We start from the raw sequence: 19,724 nt of genomic DNA on the forward strand, positions 1-19,724 counted from the left end.
GGGGCCGGGCGATGACGACGGCGATGACGGCGGGGTTGTGTGGAGCGGAGCGGCGACACGGGCGACAGGCGCGGGCAGGCGCGGCAGAGGGTGACGGCGGCGGCGACCAGGCGGTCGGCCACCACGGCACGCGCGCGGGCGGGTTGCAACGGGAGGCGCGGCGGTTTGAGCGGCGCGGCTCGGGCACGCGCGCTGGCTTGCGGGGCCGAGCGGATGCGCGGCTGCAGGCGCGGCAGGGCAGCGGGGCCGGGTGACGCAGACGGCGCAGGCGCGGCACGGGCGGCAACCACGCGGGCGCGCGCGCAAACAACGCCGCGCGGGGCCGATTTCGCGGGCGGGGAGCTCGCCAGGGATGGAGGCGGGGAGAAGGAGAGCGAGGGGAAGGGAGGGCGCTCGGCGCGAGCGGCTCACGCGCACGCGCGCGCGGCGCGCGGGCGGAGCAGAGGGGGAGGGAGAGAGGGAGAGAGAGAGCGCCGGGGAGGGAGGGGGAGATGGGCCGAGAGAGATTCGGCCCATCGAACCCGGGGGAGGCAAAATAGACTTTTGCGGAGGAATTGATTTGGGAAGGATTTGGATTCGGGATTGAACTCGACGATAGATCGGGGATTGAGATCCGAGATGGCACGGACACTAGACAATCAAACAAAGAAACAAATTTCGCAATTAGGGTTTTTAAGAGATAATTTTCCCGCTAGGCGCCACGACGGAACGGGCGCTACAGACCAACCCCCCTAACAAGAATCTCGACCCCGAGATTTAGCACCTAAGGGAGCAGCTCCGGGAACTCGGCACGGAGAAGATCTTCTCGCTCCCAGGTTGCCTCATCTTCAGAATGGTTGCTCCATTGGACCTTGTAGAACTTGATGGTCTTCCTTCGTGTCTGACGTTCTGCCTCTTCAAGAACCTTGATCGGTCTTTCCTTGTAGGTTAGATTCTTTTCCAGCTCGATATTACCCAGGGGAACTTGTTCTTCTGGAACTCGAAGACATTTCTTTAACTGGGATACGTGGAACACGTTGTGCACATCTGCGAGACCTTCAGGTAACTCAAGCTGATAAGCCACTTCGCCACGTCTGGCGGTTATGAGGTAGGGGCCGATGTAGCGGGGTGCTAACTTGCCGGACATTCCAAACCTCCTCATACCACGGAGGGGCGATACCCGCAGGTACACATGATCTCCTTTTTCGAACTCAAGGTCATGCCTCCGATTGTCAGCGTAATTCTTCTGACGGTTCTGCGCTGTCTTTAAACGTTCTCGGATTAGCTTAACTTGTTCTTCTGCTGCCTTGAGTATGTCAGGACCGAATACCAGTGCTTCGCCCACCTCATTCCAGCACAAGGGAGTGCGGCACTTTCTTCCGAACATTGCCTCATTCGGCAACATCTGGATGCTGGCCTGATAACTGTTATTGTATGAGAACTCAGCATACGGCAAACAACGATCCCAAGTGCCTTCGAAATCCAGTGCACACGCACGTAGCATGTCTTCTAGGATTTGGTTTACCCTTTCTGTCTAACCATCGGTCTGCGGATGGTAGGCCGTACTAAAATTTAGATCGGTTCCGAGGGCTTCATGCAACTGCTTCCAGAACCTTGAGGTGAACTGAGTGCCTCGGTCTGACACAATCTTCTTGGGACAGCCAAATCTACATACGACATGGGTCATGTAGAGTTCTGCTAGTTTCTTTCTATCAAAGGTGGTTTTTACTGGCACGAAATGAGCTGATTTCGTGAGTCGGTCCACGATTACCCAGATGGAGTCGTACCCGCTAGGGGTTCTTGGCGAACCGGTGATGAAATCCATTCCGATCTCTTCCCATTTCCACTCGGGAATCGGTAGGGGTTGCAACAGACCAGCTGGCCTCTGATGTTCTGCCTTGACTCTTTGGCAAATGTCACACAGGGCTACGTATTCTGCGACATCTCGCTTCATTCCAGCCCACCAGAAGTATGCCTTGATATCTTGGTACATCTTCGTACTTCCTGGATGAATGGAGTAGGCTGACTCATGAGCTTCCTTTAGCATGAGATCTCTTAATTCCTTCTTGGCCGGTACACAGATGCGTGGACCGCACCAAACTGTGCCTTGATCGTCTATGGAGAAATTGGTGTCTTTCTTCTCTTGTATTCTTTTTATTAACTCTTTTATCCCTTCGTCGTCTTTCTGAGCCTCCCGGATTTGCGATTCTAGGGTGGGCTGCACTGTCAAGCTGGCAGGGACACCTGACTGTACCACGGTCAGCCTTAACTTCTCCAATTCTCTGCACAGGCGATCTTGGCCAGGCCGTATTTGAGCTACATTGCAATAGGCCTTGCGACTTAGCGCATCAGCGACCACATTAGCTTTACCGGGGTGATAATGAATTCCAAGATCGTAATCCTTAATTAGTTCCAACCATCTTCTCTGCCTCATATTTAACTCGATCTGAGTGAAGATGTACTTAAGACTTTTGTGATCGGTGTATACTTCACATCTGTTCCCGATTAAATAGTGCCTCCAGATCTTAAGAGCATGAACCACGGCTGCCAACTCGAGATCATGGGTGGGATAATTGACTTCATGAGGCCTGAGCTGCCTGGATGCATAGGCCACAACCTTTCGTTCTTGCATTAGGACACATCCTAAGCCTTGTCTTGATGCATCACAGAAGATCTCGAAATCTTTTCTGATATCTGGCAAGGTGAGAACTGGGGCAGTGGTCAACCTTTTCTTCATTTCTTGAAAGCTGTCTTCACAGGCTACAGACCATTGAAATTTCTTTTCCTTCTTTAACAGCTCGGTCATAGGTCTGGCTAGCTTAGAGAATCCTTCAATGAATCTTCGATAATATCCAGCTAGGCCAAGGAAGCTGCGAATCTCTGACACATTCTTGGGCGGGTTCCAAGCAAGTACAGCTTCAACCTTGCTGGGATCTACTTCGACACCGTTGGAGGAGATCACGTGTCCAAGAAATGCTACTCGGTCTAACCAAAATTCGCATTTCGAGAATTTTGCGAATAGTTGATGATCTCTGAGCTTTTCCATTATCAGCCTCAGGTGTTCAACATGTTCTTCCTTATTCTTGGAGTATATCAGGATGTCATCGATGAACACCACGACAAACTGGTCCAGGAATTCCATGAAGATTTTGTTCATTAAGTTCATGAAGAACGCTGGAGCATTGGTGAGTCCGAAGGACATCACTGTGAACTCATATAGACCATAACGCGTTGAGAAAGCGGTCTTCGGGATATCTTCAGATCTGATTTTCAGTTGGTGGTAACCTGATCTCAAGTCAATTTTAGAGAAAACTCTTGCTCCTTTAAGTTGATCGAACAAATCGTCAATCCGTGGCAACGGGTACTTGTTCTTTATAGTTACTTCATTCAGGGCTCTATAGTCGATTACCATTCTCTCATAGCCATCCTTTTTCTTAACCAGAAGCACTGGGGCTCCCCAAGGGGATGAGCTAGGTCGCACATAACCTTTACTCTCCAATTCTTCGATTTGTCTTTTAACTTCTGCTAACTCATTAGCTGCCATTCGGTAGGGTCTTTTTGTAATTGGTGCGGTGCCTGGTGCCAGTTCTATGGCGAACTCAATCTCTCGGTCTGGTGGCATACTCGTTCTTGTCGTTAGAAATTCTATTGATGCTAATTAAACTACTGTCTTGTTTTTTCTTGTTCTGGTTTACAGAAGCTGATGAAGGCTGGTGGTCTGTTTGTTGCATCCATCTTCGTGATGCGCAACTTTGGTGACCTGATGGCCATCTAAAGAGGAGCTGATGCGACAGTAACGTGGATCCACCAGAGCTGTGTGTCTTGTTAGCTGTTAGTTTTCACTTTTATGTCAGCAACGCAACCAGACTTGTTCTTAGGATCATGAATTACAAACTGCTCACTCGAGAATTGAGATAGTTTTCATGATATAATGGAAGCCAGAGTGCTACTGGTTTTGTGAATCAGCAGGCGAATCTGCGAAAACTCAATTGGGATATCCTTTAGTTGAGACTGGCCAAGTTCTCTACACTCCAATCCATGATGTAGTGCATTGTACTAGTTGTTGCATTGTGTTGATGACTTGCTGTGAAATCTTTATCTCACTGATATCGATTATGCATGTTATTCTTTCGTGGAAGACTTCCTTTTTTTTTATACGAGGTATCATGGAAAAGAATTTTTGCAAAAAAAAAAAAAAACTTCTACTGGTGAGGGAACCGACCTCTTCTGGCTGAGTTCGCTTGCTGAGGTTCTCAACCTTTAACTCTCTCAAAACTCAATAGGTCGGCCAAATCACTCACCGATTTGGCTTGTTGATTTTTTTTAATTTTTTTATAATTTTCTAAGTGATATATAAACAACGATAGGATATCACCTTAAGACACATCATGTAGGAGACTCATCGCCTCGATCACACACATATACTGACATAGTACATCGTACTATACGTACTTATTTAAGCTAACATCCAGGCCAGCTGGTACATGCAGAGTTTTCAGATCACATATAGGCTGTGTTTAGTTGCCGGCGTCCTCCGATCCGTTACTTGAAAGCGCCAACGTCTTCCTCGTCTCCCTTCCGGCTGGCCCTGAAGTACTCCTTCGGGTTACCCTCGAACTTGTCGCGGGAGATCATCACCTTGCCGTCAAAGCCCGGCGCCTTCATTGTCCGGGTCGTCGGCGGATCATCATCTGCCGTCTTGTCCGGGTCTCCACTGCTCTCCCCGATCGCCGACAGCAGGAACAAGGTGCCGGCGGCGGCGGCGGCGATGAAGGCGGTGACGCCGAGGATGCGGCGGCGGGTCGAAGGCTTGTCCGTCTTCTCCTTCTCCTTTACCTCGTTCCTCTTCATCTCGCGGCAAGAGAGAGAGAGAGACAGAGAGAGAGTGGGGGGGGGACAGTGGGTAACTGGCTACGGAGATTGGAGAGGCCTCAGAGCATCAGGGCAGCTTTTGTAGTGAGCTCGCGATGGGACCCACATGGCCACAGCCATCATCACTACTCCATCTGTCATGCACTCTTCCGTAGTCTTTAAGTAAAGAGGGATCTTAATCTTTAAAAATTAGTGTAGAGAGATTTTACCGTACCGGAGGAAGTACATGTAAATACTAATGGGCTCATCTTTTGGTTTATACTTATATTTATCAGCTAAAATTTAAATTTTTAACCTTAAATTTGGAGCTGATTTTGAGGTTTTTTTATCGAAGTTTATTTTTTAGTTTTTATTTTTAGATCGCTAAGAACATGTATATAAAAGTTTTAACCACAAATTACTTTCCGTTTGCAAATATGCCGTTTCGCTTATTCCGCGAATAAGCGAAATGATGGCTCCGTAAAATTTTGATATCTCGAGATATCTAATATTTGTAGGTATCAAATTTTATAATAGAAAATATCGTATTGCCTGATATTTTCTTAAGAATGATAAAATTACTGCATCGCTCACATTTCAAGAAAATTTTACTTGGAAAAGAATAAAGTTAAAGTGTCCCATACTATTACTTTTATAAAGAAAGTAAATAAGAGGATAAAGATAAACTTACTTTAGAACAACCTTTAGAATTACTAACTTATTTCAGGGTGTCGGGATGGGAATTCTTTTAGAAATAATACTCCCCCATCCATCTGAGTTGCTCGTATTATTTTTTGCATTATGACCAAAAAGAGCACTAACTTCTCTATGATTCATTTAATCTCACTTGTGATTTCAGCCAATCGATCTCTTTTTTACAAGTTTTTATTAAAATAATATTATTTCTAAAAACTTTTCTGGGGAAGGAGATGGAAGGCCAAAGGGTTAAAGGTGAAAGCTTTTAGTCTTTCGCTGGACCCAGCTTGACTCCTCTCTCCACTATGTGGTTTCTTCGTGGAAGATGAAAAAGCTTTTCGTACGTGGCTGACTCAGCTAGACTCCTCTCCACGATGACCCATTAGACTGTGTTCTTGAGGGCAAGTTTTATAATAAAGGTGATGGCCGCCTTTAATTTTATCCACGTCATTTATCCATAAAATTAAAACTAACTTATATAAATGCATTGCATTTAATACACTAGTCCCAATACACTTACCACTAACACCATTCTCAACCCAATGACTAGGATGGTATCCATAGCATTAGATAAGCTGCCACCTAGAATGAAAAATGATATGACAAGTGAATAAATAAGAAAAGAGAAAAAAATCATGGTCTTTACACAACATTTAAGACATCATGTGAGATAAGTAGCATTAAATCTAAGTATGGAATAGTGGTGTTTGCATTGGAAGAGTAGTGTCTAGTATTAGTTTCTTGATGATGTGGAGTTTGTGAAAACTATGTATAGTGTTTTGGGTTAGGAATGTCCTAATCAACCCCTTTCTTTTCTTTTTCTCTTGTTTCTTAAAGTTTGTGTAAAGGTTGCCCCTTATATGAGAGCAAGGTCAATAGTGCAGCTAGTGGCAAGCTCTAAAATTTTATCATGTCAAGGTAGAGGTGGCTCCTTCTCTCTCTCTTTTCTCTTCTCTTCTCTCCTCTCCTCCACATCATCATTTAAGTATACATGACACTTTGGAGTTTGTGCTTAAAACCTTATATCACTTGCCATTATAGTGAGTTTGTGCTTAAAACCTTATATCACTTGCCATTATAGTAAGTTGGAAACTAACTCCCCCAACACGCAAAACATAACGATAAATTAACGCGTAATTTATTAATTATTAGTTAAAAAACTTGAAAAATAAATTAATATGATTTTAAGTAATTTTTTTATATTTTTTAAATCAAATCATTTAATAGTTTGAGAAGCGTGTGTATGAAAAATAAGAGAACACAAAAGCATTCTTCCTAATAGCCAACTAATGCCGCATCAATAAAATGCAGAAAATAGTCGCTTTGTGCAATTTCTTTCGAAAGAGCCGATACTAGGACTGATCAATCCTCCGCCTAACAAGGTTAGGGTAGGGCCGTATAGGATTTGTTCAGAAGTCCCAATATTTTATTCTCAAAACTATGTTTTTTTGAACTCCTAAACTAAATATAGAAAGTAAGAAAACTAATCTTTTTAAGAGATGGCCTAAATTTGATTCCCTATAATGAAAAGTGGGCTCTCCCTTTAACTACCAACAGAGAAAATTAGTTTTTTCTGCTCCTCCCCTACGTGCGCACCGCGTGGCTAGCTCAATTTTTTCTCCCTACGCGCGCGAAAGAGCGATTGGGAAAAAATTCGCTCCCTTAAAAGTAGGAAACGAGATATCCGGAGTTGGGAACTTGGATTATTAGGAGACAGGTTAGGGATTCTGTTGGATACGATTTTTAACCAAATTTTCCTAAATCTGAGGATAGGGAATAAAATAATAATAAAGCTGTTGGTCATGCTCTAACTTCTCCTTAATCATTTTCTTCACATATGTTTCCCAAACTGCTAAATTGTATATTTTTTATAAAAAGTTATATAGAAAATTTGTTTTAAAAAATCATATTAATTCATTTTTAAAGCTTTTTTAAGCTAATACTTAATTAATCATACATTAAACATCCACTTCGTTTAGAGTGTAACGGGGAAAGAGGGTTCCTAATAGCAAGTCTAATAAGCAGGCGATTAGCCTATATAAGAGGGAAATTATTTTTTTTAGTGCTAATACGATCGTTTGATGTATTATCAGCAGTTGGCAAACCGATGGCAGCCTGAGCTTCTTCACGGCTGTTCTATATATGAACCGAGCTGTTGACGTATAAGCTGAAATAGTGATCGGGTTAGGGACGTTTTAACTTTCAGTCACAAATTGACAAATTATGATTGGCAATTTGCATTGTACCCCTTGTGGAGACACTGTTGTAGGATAGAAATTCGCAAGTTAAGTCTGCTGTTGTTGTTATTCACATAATTGTGATTGGTGGGTTATCTAAAAAGTATTCGACACAAAACGGAGCCAAGCACAGTCAGATTTTTCTCAATCTCTAATCCTTACCCATAACGACAAGAATAGAGGGCCTCCACGTACAGACTTTCACGATTAATTATAAACTAGTACATACTTTATTTCTCAAACCATATAATTAACACTACATAACACTCCACACATATAGTAAAAATTGCAATATAAATACCAAATAACTACAATGTAATTGATACGCAAGTATAATGCAACTGAGATGTAAGTACAGCGTGTAATTGGTATGTAGGTACAACGGAACTAGGATGTAATTACTTTGTAATGAATATTAATATAATTTTGGCTATGGAGACATGGAGTCAGCACAACTACTGTGCTCTTTTTTTTTTTGTAAACTTAAACATCCATTAATATAAAACGACAGAGTTCATATGAATAAATCCCAGTACATTGCCAAAAGGATAAAGAGAAAGCATAAGACCATCCGTTTCGAAAGAACGGAAAACTGCACTAAGGCCACAATCTTCATATAGAAACCACACAGCAGAGAAGGTGCACATCGACAGGGAGCTGCGGCGATGAAACTGCACTAAGGCAATGCTGCGACGATTGCGACCTTGGGCCTCCTTCAGCGTGCACAACGCTTGACAATCCGGTAATCCCCATCCGGTTGCCTCCACGAAACGGCACAAAACGGAGGTCTGCTACTGAGCCATAGATTTTGGAGTAAGCATCCCCGGGCTCAGCAAGAGATGTCCACGGAGTCCGTCGTCAAATCTGAGGAGCGAGAGCTCAACCCGAACAACAAACCCTGCATGGAACAAGCCGATAGGAAACACATAGGAAGAAAGAGCCCAAATCCAGATCCCCATATCCACTAAAGAACTCGAATGGTGGCAAACGAATTGTTGTCTTCTTGGATTGACGTACGTGGATGGGGAAGTGAAAATCTGCAAAGCATGACTGATAGAACCATGGCATTGGAAGCACATGTTCAGGCACCAGAGAAACCGCCGCCACAACGCTGACGGGCTGTCGTCCGCACCACGAGCGGCGAGCTCCGGGCGACAACAGAACCAGCCAGCAAGGGACACAGGAAGCCGCCGCAGCCGATGCAAGAAGCAGGGCGGCGGCCTCCCAGCTGAAGACGGCGACGCAGCCGACGCCACCACAAGAAGCCAGCTCCATCCATCAAATTGCCCACTGATCTTCGGATCTTGCACTTCCACCGCCACCAACCAACACCTCCGCCGACCACTCCGGCACCCATGGGAACTCGCCGGCAAAAGCACTAACTAGAGACAAACCTTAACAACAGGAAGAACCTGACGACTTAATAACTGACATAAACACACAATACTAGTAGGGGGGAGGTGGCCGGACCACTCCTCCAACCCTCGCTGGCGGCGCCAGAATCGAGGAGGAAGAGGGGCCGGGAGATGGGGAATGGGAGCGGCTACTGTAGAAAGGGGGAAGGGGAAAGAAGACTCTACTGTGCTCTGTTGGTTAGGAGCTCTCTCTACTACTGAGCAGTGAGTATTTTTTCATGCTCCCTGCCATTGCCTATTTTTTTTCCTGCAACTAGGCACTAGCATGAATCTTAATGTATATCCTATGGCCAAAAAAATTGACAATTTTTTAACAAAAAAAAAGGTGACACATTTATAGCAAACTAGATAATACCCCGCGCGTTGTTGCGGGAAATCTAAGTTAGATACTATATATTGCTCGGTGAGATGGTTTGCAAGAACGAATAATGATATAATTGTAACATATCCATTGTGATGAAATGAGGTTAATAAAAGGTTGAACAGTCAAGCTTAATATAATAAACAGATGTCATAATACAATATGGAAAGAAGATCAACTGGCAGTATCTTAGTGGTAGAAAAATAGAGGATAAATTGCAAAACTTGTCATTGTCTTCTTTTTCCAACTCAATCTACTATTTACTATATCATATGAAAACATCTACCTGTAAAAGTTGCCTCCAATACTATGTTCAACGAAATTTGTATTAACTATTATACTTCCTCCGTTTCATAACGTAAGTCATTCTAGCATTGCCCATATTCATATAAATGTTAATGAATATATATATATATATATATGTGTGTGTGTCTAGATTCATTAACATTCATATGAATATGGACAATGCTAGAATGACTTACATTATGAAACGGAGGGAGTACCAAATTAATAACCGGTACAGAGATAGAAGGTCCATTTTGAGGTGCTTTTGAATGGACTGGTTGGGTCAATTTTGAGAGCATGGAAATTATATATTTTTTAAGAAAAATCTGAAGAGGCCAATAATCAAATAGACAAACACATGTGCCCTGGCTGCGAATGGCGATCAGTTGCACTTCTCGAGCTTGATCAAATCAGAGGATGCGACCATATCATTGGAAAGAAAAGAAATGATTTTGTGTTGAAAAATTATCAAAACATGGAGTGCACCAGCTTTCAAATCAGGGCAAACAGACAGTGTCCTGAAAATCCATTGAAGAAGAACTTGCTGTCAGCAGTTCTGAAAATGCTGAATACTTCCGATGAGCCAATTGCATGGCTACCTGAAGATGAAGTTTAAATATTTCACGCAAAACGAGGTAGTAATAACATGTGATTAATTGAGTTTTAATTATTACAAACTTGAAAAATGGATTAATCTAATATTTTAGAACAACTTTTATATAGAAAGTTTTCGTACGAAACACACCGTTTAGCAGTTTGAAAAGCGCGCCATGAAAATCTTCATTTTCATCCAGCCCAGTTGGAGAATCGAAAGCGACAGCTACTGAATAAAAATTGAAAGAGGAGAAATATGTTACCTATTGTGAGATGTGACAGTAACTCTGCCGTCCAGCGTTGGCGCCGATTCACTGATGACACAGCGATTGTTCCGATTGACGATGAGTTGATTTGAGGCAAAGCACCTGCACCTACCGCGGAAGCTCTGGAACTGATCACTTACAACATCGATGAAGGTAAATTAAAGCGGAGCTTCAGCTGCCACATGCGGTTCATCCTTCATAAGCATATTTCGATGAACACCAGGAGGATGAATATCTCGACGTTCCTAGTAGATGAATATATAAAGGCATGAAGACTGTTTAGAGCAAGTTTAATAGTATAACCAACTACTAACTTTAAATTATCTATAGTTAATTTAACAGCCAACTCATACAATAGTTACATACTACACTATTAATACCTGGTCCCATTTGTCATACACACATTACGTCTTGGAGTCCGTGCTATAGCTGGCTACAAATCTATAGCCCGCTGCTCTTCTCTCTTCTATTTTATCTCCTTAAAATATGTTTATAGCCGACTTATAGCCTGCTATTATACTCCATCCATTCTAAAATATAAGGCATAACCACCCCTAATCCAAAGACCAAGAATATAATTATTATTATCTTGTAATTTGGATCATCCTAATAAATACAATGCATGCATCTAATAGAATAAGAGAACATAAGAGTGGAGGATTTAAAAAAGTAATAATTTAATAGAGAAGGGGTCATAATTAATTCCCTACATGCATGCATGTCTTATATTATGGAGCATTAAGAAAATGGTTGTGTCTTATATTATGGAATGGAGGGAGTACCTGCTTACTTCACTCATCAATCAAGTTAAAATAGCGTCAACCGTTTATTTTTCTTTGAGATGTGTGTTGCTTAGTGGGATTAAATGGTTGAGCTTCTTTATTTTTTTCGTGGAGATGAAACGGTTGAGCTTTAGTGGGCTCCTAGGCGTTACCACATTAATTAGTGGGTCGTTCACTTTGATTTGTGGTGCCATGCGTTGAGATAGGAGAACATTCACCTGTAGAGTACATCTATGTTCTGCAGAGTAACAAACGCTCATCTGTAATATGATGGCTGGGATTAATATAGGTGACGTGGCTCACTCATATCACAGGAAATTAGTTTCAATTGTAGGGGATGACTTGTATAGGCATATAGGATCCGATGGTTAAATTGCCACCATAATTGTTTTTGCAACTACGTGATATGAAAATAGCACGAATCTTAATGTATATCCTATGGCCAAAAAAAATTGACTAACTTTTAACAAAAAAAAATGGTGACATATTTATAGCAAATCCGCTGGTTAAATTAATGAGTAAATTTCACAAAACTACACGTTTTGTGGTCCAAGTTGCAGAAAATCACACACACTTTGACACTTGGCACTTAAGTACATATATTTTGGTTGTGTAGTTTCACAAAACCACACTATCGATGAATGGATTCACCCGCGAGATGACGTGGCTATTTCATCTAGGACGAGGATATGGCATCCTATTACCAGCCATCGCACGAAATTAATAGGATGTCACGTCCTCATCCTAGATGGAACAACCATGTTATCTCACGGGTGAATCCATTCATCGATAGTGTGGTTTTGTAAAACTAAACTACCAAAATATATGTACTTAAATGCTAAGTGTCAAAATATGTGTGGTTTTCTACAATTTGAACCATAAAACATGTAGTTTTGTAAAATTTACTCTAAATTAATTTAACCAACGGATTTTCTATAAATATGTCACCATTTTTTTTAAAAGTTAGTCAATTTGCCACCATAATTATTTTTGCAGCTACGTGATATGAAAAGCTATGAGTAAACTCTACTGCTCCCTCCATTTTCTTTCTGTTTCTGTTGGTCGGTTTTACTATTTCACTTACGATAGATTTTTGGGCTCTTATCTTTTAATTTTTCGTCCGTAGGATCTTGCATTAAAATTCGTGTTCCTATATATCCAACTTACAGTTGCACTCAATTACAGAGCATTTACACTCAGTTACAATGTACTTACATTCAGTTACATAGCACTTACACATAATGCATCAAAATTAGATTTCACTACAGTTTTTTTTTTCTAGATTTAGTATTTTTTCTAGATTCTGGGTTTTGCATTCTTCTTCTTGATTGGTAAGTTTGCTTGGTGCCATTTTTTTCTTTGGCCTTTTCATTTTCATTTCATTTGTCCATTTTAGGTTCATCTACTTTTCTATTTTGTTCTTGAATAGAACAACAAGTATCAGGCTATAATCCAATGCCTTAACAAAGTGTTAAGCTTGAGCCTGTAGATAAAAAGGAGCCTTGCACAAGACAAGGAAAGAACAAATGATACTATAGCAGTTTGCTAAAATAGACAAGGGCCACAATTGTTTACTTGTTTACTTATAAACAGGGCCGGCCCAACAAAACACAGCCTAAAATGTGAACCAAGATTTTGGAATTGAACGGGCTAAGGGTGCCACTACATGCCTGCATTCATACATTCACGGGAGAAGATCGCACCGTTGAAAATTTGATCGAAACAAAATAAAAAAAATTCCGGCGAGATGCAAGTTCTCCAATATTTTGTGTGATGCGGGGCGCTTGCCTCACAACGAACGATTTGCAGCGCTGAGGTTGGCACCTAGCCCCCGGATTGAGATCCTCTACAGTCAAATGCACGATACTTTTGTCACTTACATGTGGGCCTAGGGATCATCAGGCTCATATGTTAGTGACAAAGTCACGTGACTTCGACTGCAGAGGATCCTGATCCCTAGCCCCCCGATGTCATCTTTCTGCCAACGATGTACCCACATCTTCTAAGCTTGCGTCTTCTCACAACAAGTGTGGGATTGAGTCCGGATGCACCTAAGGACTCGCATGCGCAACTCCGACATCTGGCTTCGCTACCTGGTGGTGTGTGGCTCGCAAGATGGTGACAAAGCATGACAGGAAAACTTTTGATGTGGGAGCGCAACGCCCGTATTTTCGAATGGAAGGCAGCATCCGTCATGCAAGTGTGCACAACCATCAAAGAGGAACGAAAGACTAGAAAGTCGGCGGGGTTGCGAAGTGCGCTGTGAGTAATTCACCGAGTTTTCTGTTCCTATAGTTCAGCCCCTAAGAGCAAGTTTAATAGTATAGCCCACTACTAACTCCAATTCATCTATAACCAATCTAATAGCCAATTCATATATACAATAGTTGCTTACTATACTATTAATATATAGTCCCACCTGTCATACACACACTGCGTCTTGGAGTCCGTGCTGCAGCTGGGTACAGATCTGTAGCCCGCTGCTCTTCTCTCTCATATTTTATCTCATTAAAATATATTTATAGCTGGCTAATAGCAGGGCCTGCTATTGTACCTGCTCTAAGGCATTAGTGGGCAACGGGGCTTCTTCACCCTGGCTTGAGTGTGTGTTGGCCTGTTGTAAACTATCTCCTCTTGCTTAATAAAAGTTTGGCCGGTGTATTCCTCGGCCTAGAGAAAAAAAAAGGAATTGGCATCACTTCAGCATGCCAATTGTTGCAATATATTCCCAAGATTATCTGAATTATCCGAGCAAAGATTCAAACCCATGCCACTTTCCCACTCATTTGGAGCATTCAGGGTGATATTTTGCAAACAAACAATCAGAATTAGCGAGCAAAAGTTAAACCAACACAAGAACAACTGAACAACATTATCATGCACTATGCACTAGAACATGTTTTGGATGCTGCAACTAATATCATTTCCATTTTGCTTTGTAGATCGGAGAGAGCCGCTGCACCTGCAAGCATCATGGCAACAACAATGGACATAATGCACACATCACACTTCTTGAGTGACTCTTCAAACTATAATGAAATTGTGAAGGTCACATCTCCTATATGGAAGCTGCACAGTTCTAGCATGATTTCAACTAATTGCTTGTAAGAAGATTATATATAGAAAGAGAGTGCTATTTCTGGGAGATGGGCTTGACGTTCATATTTCTATCTACAGCTGTTTCAGGGTATGGGATATTTGTGGGAAACAAATCTACTGGTAAGAATCTGTCAATCAGCCCATTTTACTTATTTTTCCTATGAATTATCATAGTATAAAATAGAAATTCATTCATATTTTTAAATCTAATTTATGTTGTTTGTGTTTTAGGCTGTCAGAGGAGTAGTGATGTCGACATTAGCTTCTTCATCTTAGTTTCAATCGATGAGTGGGTACAAGACCACAATTGGCTCCTTTCTTCATCTTAGTTCTAATCGATGAGTGAGAGTGGGTACAAGACCACAATTGGCTCCTTTCTTCATCTTAGTTTGGGAGTGGGTACAAGACCACAATTGGCTCCTTTCTTCATCTTAGTTCCAATCGATGAGTGGGTACAAGACCACAATTGGCTCCTTCATCTTAGTTCAATCTCATCTTAAGTTCCAGTTGATCAGTGTGTACAAGATTAGACACGGAAACACACATTTTCAATTTATACAGACACGAAAACATACACCTTTTTCAATCACTCCTTTCAATTTATACAGAAACACACATTTTCAATTTATACAGACACGAAAACATACACCTTTTTCAATCACTCCTTTCAATTTATACAGAGACAAAAACATACACCTTTTTCAATTTATCATGGGCGGAAACACACACCTTCTCAATTTATACAGACACGAAAACATACACCTTTTTCAATCACTCCTTTTCAATTTATAGACACACAAACATACACCTTTTCTAATTTATTATGGGTGAGACCTTCTAATCTTTACATAATACTTATAGTAAAACACACTCACCCATTGAATTCAAACACCTGTTCGAATACATGTATTAAAACACCCTTCAACCCATATTAAAACGCCCTCAAACACCTCTTGTTCAATTAACATGGTCAAATCAAAATTGTAATAACGTTCAAATTATTCGGTATTTTGTGTGTTCTAGCCATACTAGTCGTCAACGTTACCTGTAGTGATGCAACACAGTCCTCCCTGGACTAAACGCAACCCGGTAATGAATAAGAACATTTTGAAATCGATAAGTGTTTCAAGAGAAGCAGAGCAGAGCTTATAACACACATTGAAAAATTGTATCACCGGAAGATGATGAAAAGAATAATATTATGTTTTTTTCTCTAAACAATCAATTGGCACTAAATTCTAATTCAATATAGTCCAACAATCTAATCATCCACAGAAAACAATATTCTTTGAGCATGAATTAGTACAGGTGAGCCTTGTTTAGTTCTCTCTATAATCTGTTGGATGAGCATCTTACTATCCTGGTCATCATCTTCAAATTCATCTTCATCATCTCCGTCACTCTCCTGAGTTCTGTTAGGCTCTCTGCTCTTTAAAATTCGCTCCCAAGTGGGCACTTTTTTCAGCTTCCTTGCACTGCCATCCTCCAAGCCCCAGATCAAGCTGCGGTCCACCGAGTAATCTTCATGAACTTGAGGCTTCCCGTTGGTACTTGTGGTGCAAGGGGAGTCCGCAATTCTCATGAATTCCTCATAAGCTTCATCGTAAGCCTCTAGCGCGTCTCCAGCTAGGTTTAGACAGAACGGTTCTACCAAGGAGTTAGTTTCTTGTATATACACTGGACTTTCCTGGTTGGGAGAACCAGAATCACTGTCTGAGCAGGTTCTTTCACACAAGATCTGCTCGGTGGCCATCACTTGCACCTGCGTCTGCATCTCACTCTGGGCAAGTGTTGTCTCAAGTTCCTTGATTCGCTCCTCGAGTCTCTGTTGGATTACCTTGTGGAGACGGAGGCTGAGATCCCTAGGTGAGACAGGATAGTTTGCATCATGTGTGTAATCTGGGGAGCTTTCTCTACTATCCCTGCCATGGGCACTCTCACTGCTGTGGTCAGCAAGATCACAATGGGTTGTATCGATCTTCAGTTCTCCCTGGACAATATCTCCAATGAGATCCTGTTCAACCTAGAAAAGTGATTATCTATTCAGTAGACTTGTAGAAGGTGGCCACATTCAGATGTAATGCATAATGTTTCAGTATAACTGTTACCTCACTGAAGTCAAATGTTTGTTCTTTCAAGCAGTTTGAAGTTATATTTAATTCCAATCTCGCAAGCTCAGCTTCAAGCTCTTCTTCGATTTTGCTCATGGGCTCTGAATCAGTTACATGAGCTTTGCTCTCATCATCTAGCATTAACAAACAATACAATTCTTTTCAGTTTGTGTATGTAAAAGAAAGTTCTTTGTTTTGGTAGTTGATACTTTACCATCAATTTTTACAGACATTTCATTAGGCAATTCCTTTACAGTTAAACCCTCTCTCATCTCCAGCTCATCATGCAGATCTTGAATCAAGTTCTCCATTCGTTTCACTGTACCCTTTAATGCATCAAGCTCATTCTTGTTTGATAAAGTGGATGATATAATACCAATACTGACACCAGTAGAGAATATGCGCAGTCGAGCAAGTAAATCTGCAGATCAAATGTATGTATTTAGCATGTAATTCATGCTTAAAAAATGATACTTTAATAGGCTTTACTTGGGTTTGAGAAAGAGGACATCAGAAGAGACAAATGCCCACGAAATCATGTTGACATACAAGGCTCGATGATAAATGGACTGTAATCTCTTCTAAATTATCTCAGCAATTAAGAGCTCTAGTTCTCAGAGTACAAAGTAATGAGCACAGATTAAACAATTTCTTGAAATAATCATCAATACATTTTAAACCACTGAGAACATTGTTAAACATTGGAAACTGACTTGAGAAGAGTAGTGCATAAGTGAAGCACATAATAATTGAACTAATCTCATCACAACGAACAGAAGTTCAACAGAAGAGCCACTGCAAGCATTCCAGTATAGCACTGGGGCATAGATGTCAGTGTTGACCACATCATCAGATGATAGATGTAAGTCTCCTATCCTATTCCTATGTGGTTGAGCCAAGAAACACAGGACAAAGAACTGGGTGTCTGGGTTCTCAGAAAACCAATGAATAACATAGCCAAACTCTAATAGGCATGGTAGCCTAATTTGTATGGTTTCCATTTATTTTAAGAACGATGTAATTGACCTCACTTGAAAAAAAAAAGTTTTACTTCATCAATTGCAACACTTAACCTAATAAAAGTGTTCTGTTGAAAACAAAAATTCAGGAGTTGTGCTTACTGTGACATGTCAGAGCATATGAGGATCAACTCCAAGGAACACTGACCTATTTTGATCCAATGAATTTTATCTAGTATTCTAGGTGACAGAAACATGAGGAGAAAAAATATTTAGAATATGGAGTTATGTGTTTATTGTATTGCAATAACTGCAGCATGATGCTGAAATTACCTGTTGATTTTGATGGCTTACTACTCTCGAAAGCAGACAAACCCATCCCTCCATTGTGTGATCCCTGCCTCTCCCTTTTTGATTTCTTCAGCTCAGGTAGAGGAGCAATCCCAATTACACTTTCCACCATTTCTGAGCTGTTTCGACGCCCTTCCTTCTCAAATCCAATATGAAATGGTACAGGCACTGGTTGATAACGTGACTTACTAATGACTCTCCTTCCATCTGTTACGATGAACGGCCTAGCAGAAGCGGGGGAGGGAGCTGGCCCAAACGTGCACTCATCAATTTCAAAATCTGCACTATAAAGTTGAGGAATGTAGGAATTCTCCATCGGCACGAGTGGCCTAATCAAGTGCCTACGCGACCGTCTGCTCCTAAGAGCACCTCGACCTCTCCCAGGTCCAGAACCAAGACCAGGGCTCCTTGGAGAGACCTCAACAGCCGAGCCATCTCGAAAGGAATCCATCAGATTCTTGCCTTCACCAACAACCCTACTACCACTTGCGAGCATCATCTTTTCCTCATTCTTCTGAGAGCCACTCCTCTTAAAGATCCAAGGCTGCAGGCTCAATATGGACCCAGGATCTCTGACATACTCACCGGGGCTAACTGACGCACCGCTAGTAGACGCGACGATTCTGCTAGCCGAAGCACCGAACCGCGAGCGAACCGAGCTTCTCGGAGTATTGCAAGGAACATTCTCCTCGTCGAAACCGAATTCCCCAACAAGCTGCCCAAGAACCATCCTGTGGAATGAGCTTTTCCCTGCCTCAACATTCTTATGATGCTTATTATCCATCGGAAACCTGGCAATGCCTCGCTAATTCCTTGGCAAAAGTAGACGCATCTCCTCACTCCACAGCTTGAACAGCAGGGGGGTGGACCTGACCTAGACGTGGTGGTCAGCTCAGCTCAAACCCCCCAAATTTTTCTCTCTCTGCAAGCACAAGATGTTATTAGTTCTACTTCTTCTACACCACGCACCCATCAAAGAAATCCTGAAGAAGCTAGTAGGGTTTCACTAGAGAGAGAAACGAAACCAATCCAAGCCCGGATTGATTCCCAGTCCACGCCGCGGCGGCGGCGGCGGCGGCGGTGGTGGAGGAGGGAGAGAGGGGATACCTTCGAATTCGATTCGAAGCCGAGATGGAAGGACGGAGTCGCCTCCGCCGCGTCCAGACCAGCCTCGCCGCCGGCCCGCCGCCGCGCAGGGACTACTGCCAAAGGCCGGCGGCTGGCCACCGGGGGAGGCACAGCCACAGGGAGGGGAGGGAGGCTCACAATGCTGCCGCCGGCGCGGCGAGCCGGCGACGAGGAAGCGAGGCGGCGGCGGCGGCGGAGAGGAATCAGTGGAGAGGAGGCATTTGGGGAGTGAGATTTGGGGGGGTTTGGGTTGGTCCGAAAGAGGCAACAAGAACACCCCAAAACAGAAAAAAAAACATAAAAACATTTAATTTAGAGTAAATTGTATAGTATTTTGCACTTACACCGGGTTTACTATATATTTTTATTTTACATCAGGATATATAAAAATAGTTTTTATTTTGTACTCCCTCCGTTTCAAGTTATAAGACATTTTGACTTTGATCAAAGTTAAACTGCTTCAAGTTTGAGGCAAATATATTAATATTTACAATACCAAATTAGTTTCATTAAATCAGTAATTGAATATATTTTCATAATAAATTTGTCTTGGGTTGAAAATATTTTTATTTTTTCTACAAACTTAGAACAGTTTGACTTTGTCCAAAGT

At 42.0% G+C, this 19,724-nt stretch overlaps 2 protein-coding genes and 1 pseudogene across 3 annotated transcripts; all 3 read right to left on the reverse strand.

The window, feature by feature from the left end:
- Nucleotides 1-4,370: 4,370 nt before the first annotated feature.
- On the reverse strand, nt 4,371-4,917 carry LOC4352610 (uncharacterized). Its single transcript, XM_015762745.3, has one exon. The coding sequence runs from the start codon at nt 4,828-4,830 to the stop codon at nt 4,522-4,524; it is 309 nt and encodes a 102-aa protein (XP_015618231.1). The 5' UTR covers nt 4,831-4,917; the 3' UTR covers nt 4,371-4,521.
- A 3,340-nt stretch (nt 4,918-8,257) lies between these two features.
- LOC107279710 (uncharacterized) lies at nt 8,258-9,234 on the reverse strand (annotated as a pseudogene).
- Nucleotides 9,235-15,731: 6,497 nt separating this feature from the next.
- On the reverse strand, nt 15,732-19,351 carry LOC4352611 (uncharacterized). Of its 2 annotated transcripts, none has more exons than XM_015762869.3 (5): nt 19,094-19,351; nt 17,969-18,908; nt 16,891-17,097; nt 16,674-16,810; nt 15,732-16,579 (listed from the first exon to the last, which is right to left on the reverse strand). In XM_015762869.3, the coding sequence occupies exons 2-5, from the start codon at nt 18,768-18,770 to the stop codon at nt 15,827-15,829; spliced, it is 1,899 nt and encodes a 632-aa protein (XP_015618355.1). In that variant the 5' UTR covers nt 18,771-18,908; nt 19,094-19,351; the 3' UTR covers nt 15,732-15,826. The 2 variants fall into 2 exon arrangements, with proteins under 2 accessions (XP_015618355.1, XP_015618354.1); XM_015762868.3 differs by having other exon boundaries at nt 15,732-16,588.
- Between the last annotated feature and the right edge of the window lie 373 nt (nt 19,352-19,724).

This window comes from Oryza sativa, chromosome 12 (genome assembly GCF_034140825.1).
Source record: "Oryza sativa Japonica Group chromosome 12, ASM3414082v1".
NCBI classification, from domain to species: domain Eukaryota; kingdom Viridiplantae; phylum Streptophyta; class Magnoliopsida; order Poales; family Poaceae; genus Oryza; species Oryza sativa.

Bases quoted from the DNA above. Each gene is read 5' to 3' on its own strand.
- LOC4352611 (XM_015762868.3), bottom strand. From the start codon at position 18,770: ATGGATAATAAGCATCATAAGAATGTTGAGGCAGGGAAAAGCTCATTC. The intron at 16,811-16,890 runs GTAAAGTATCAA...TGTTAATGCTAG, and splicing joins AATGTCTGTAAAAATTGATG to ATGATGAGAGCAAAGCTCAT. The intron at 16,589-16,673 runs GTAACAGTTATA...TCACTTTTCTAG, and splicing joins AAACATTTGACTTCAGTGAG to GTTGAACAGGATCTCATTGG.
- LOC4352610 (XM_015762745.3), bottom strand. From the start codon at position 4,830: ATGAAGAGGAACGAGGTAAAGGAGAAGGAGAAGACGGACAAGCCTTCG.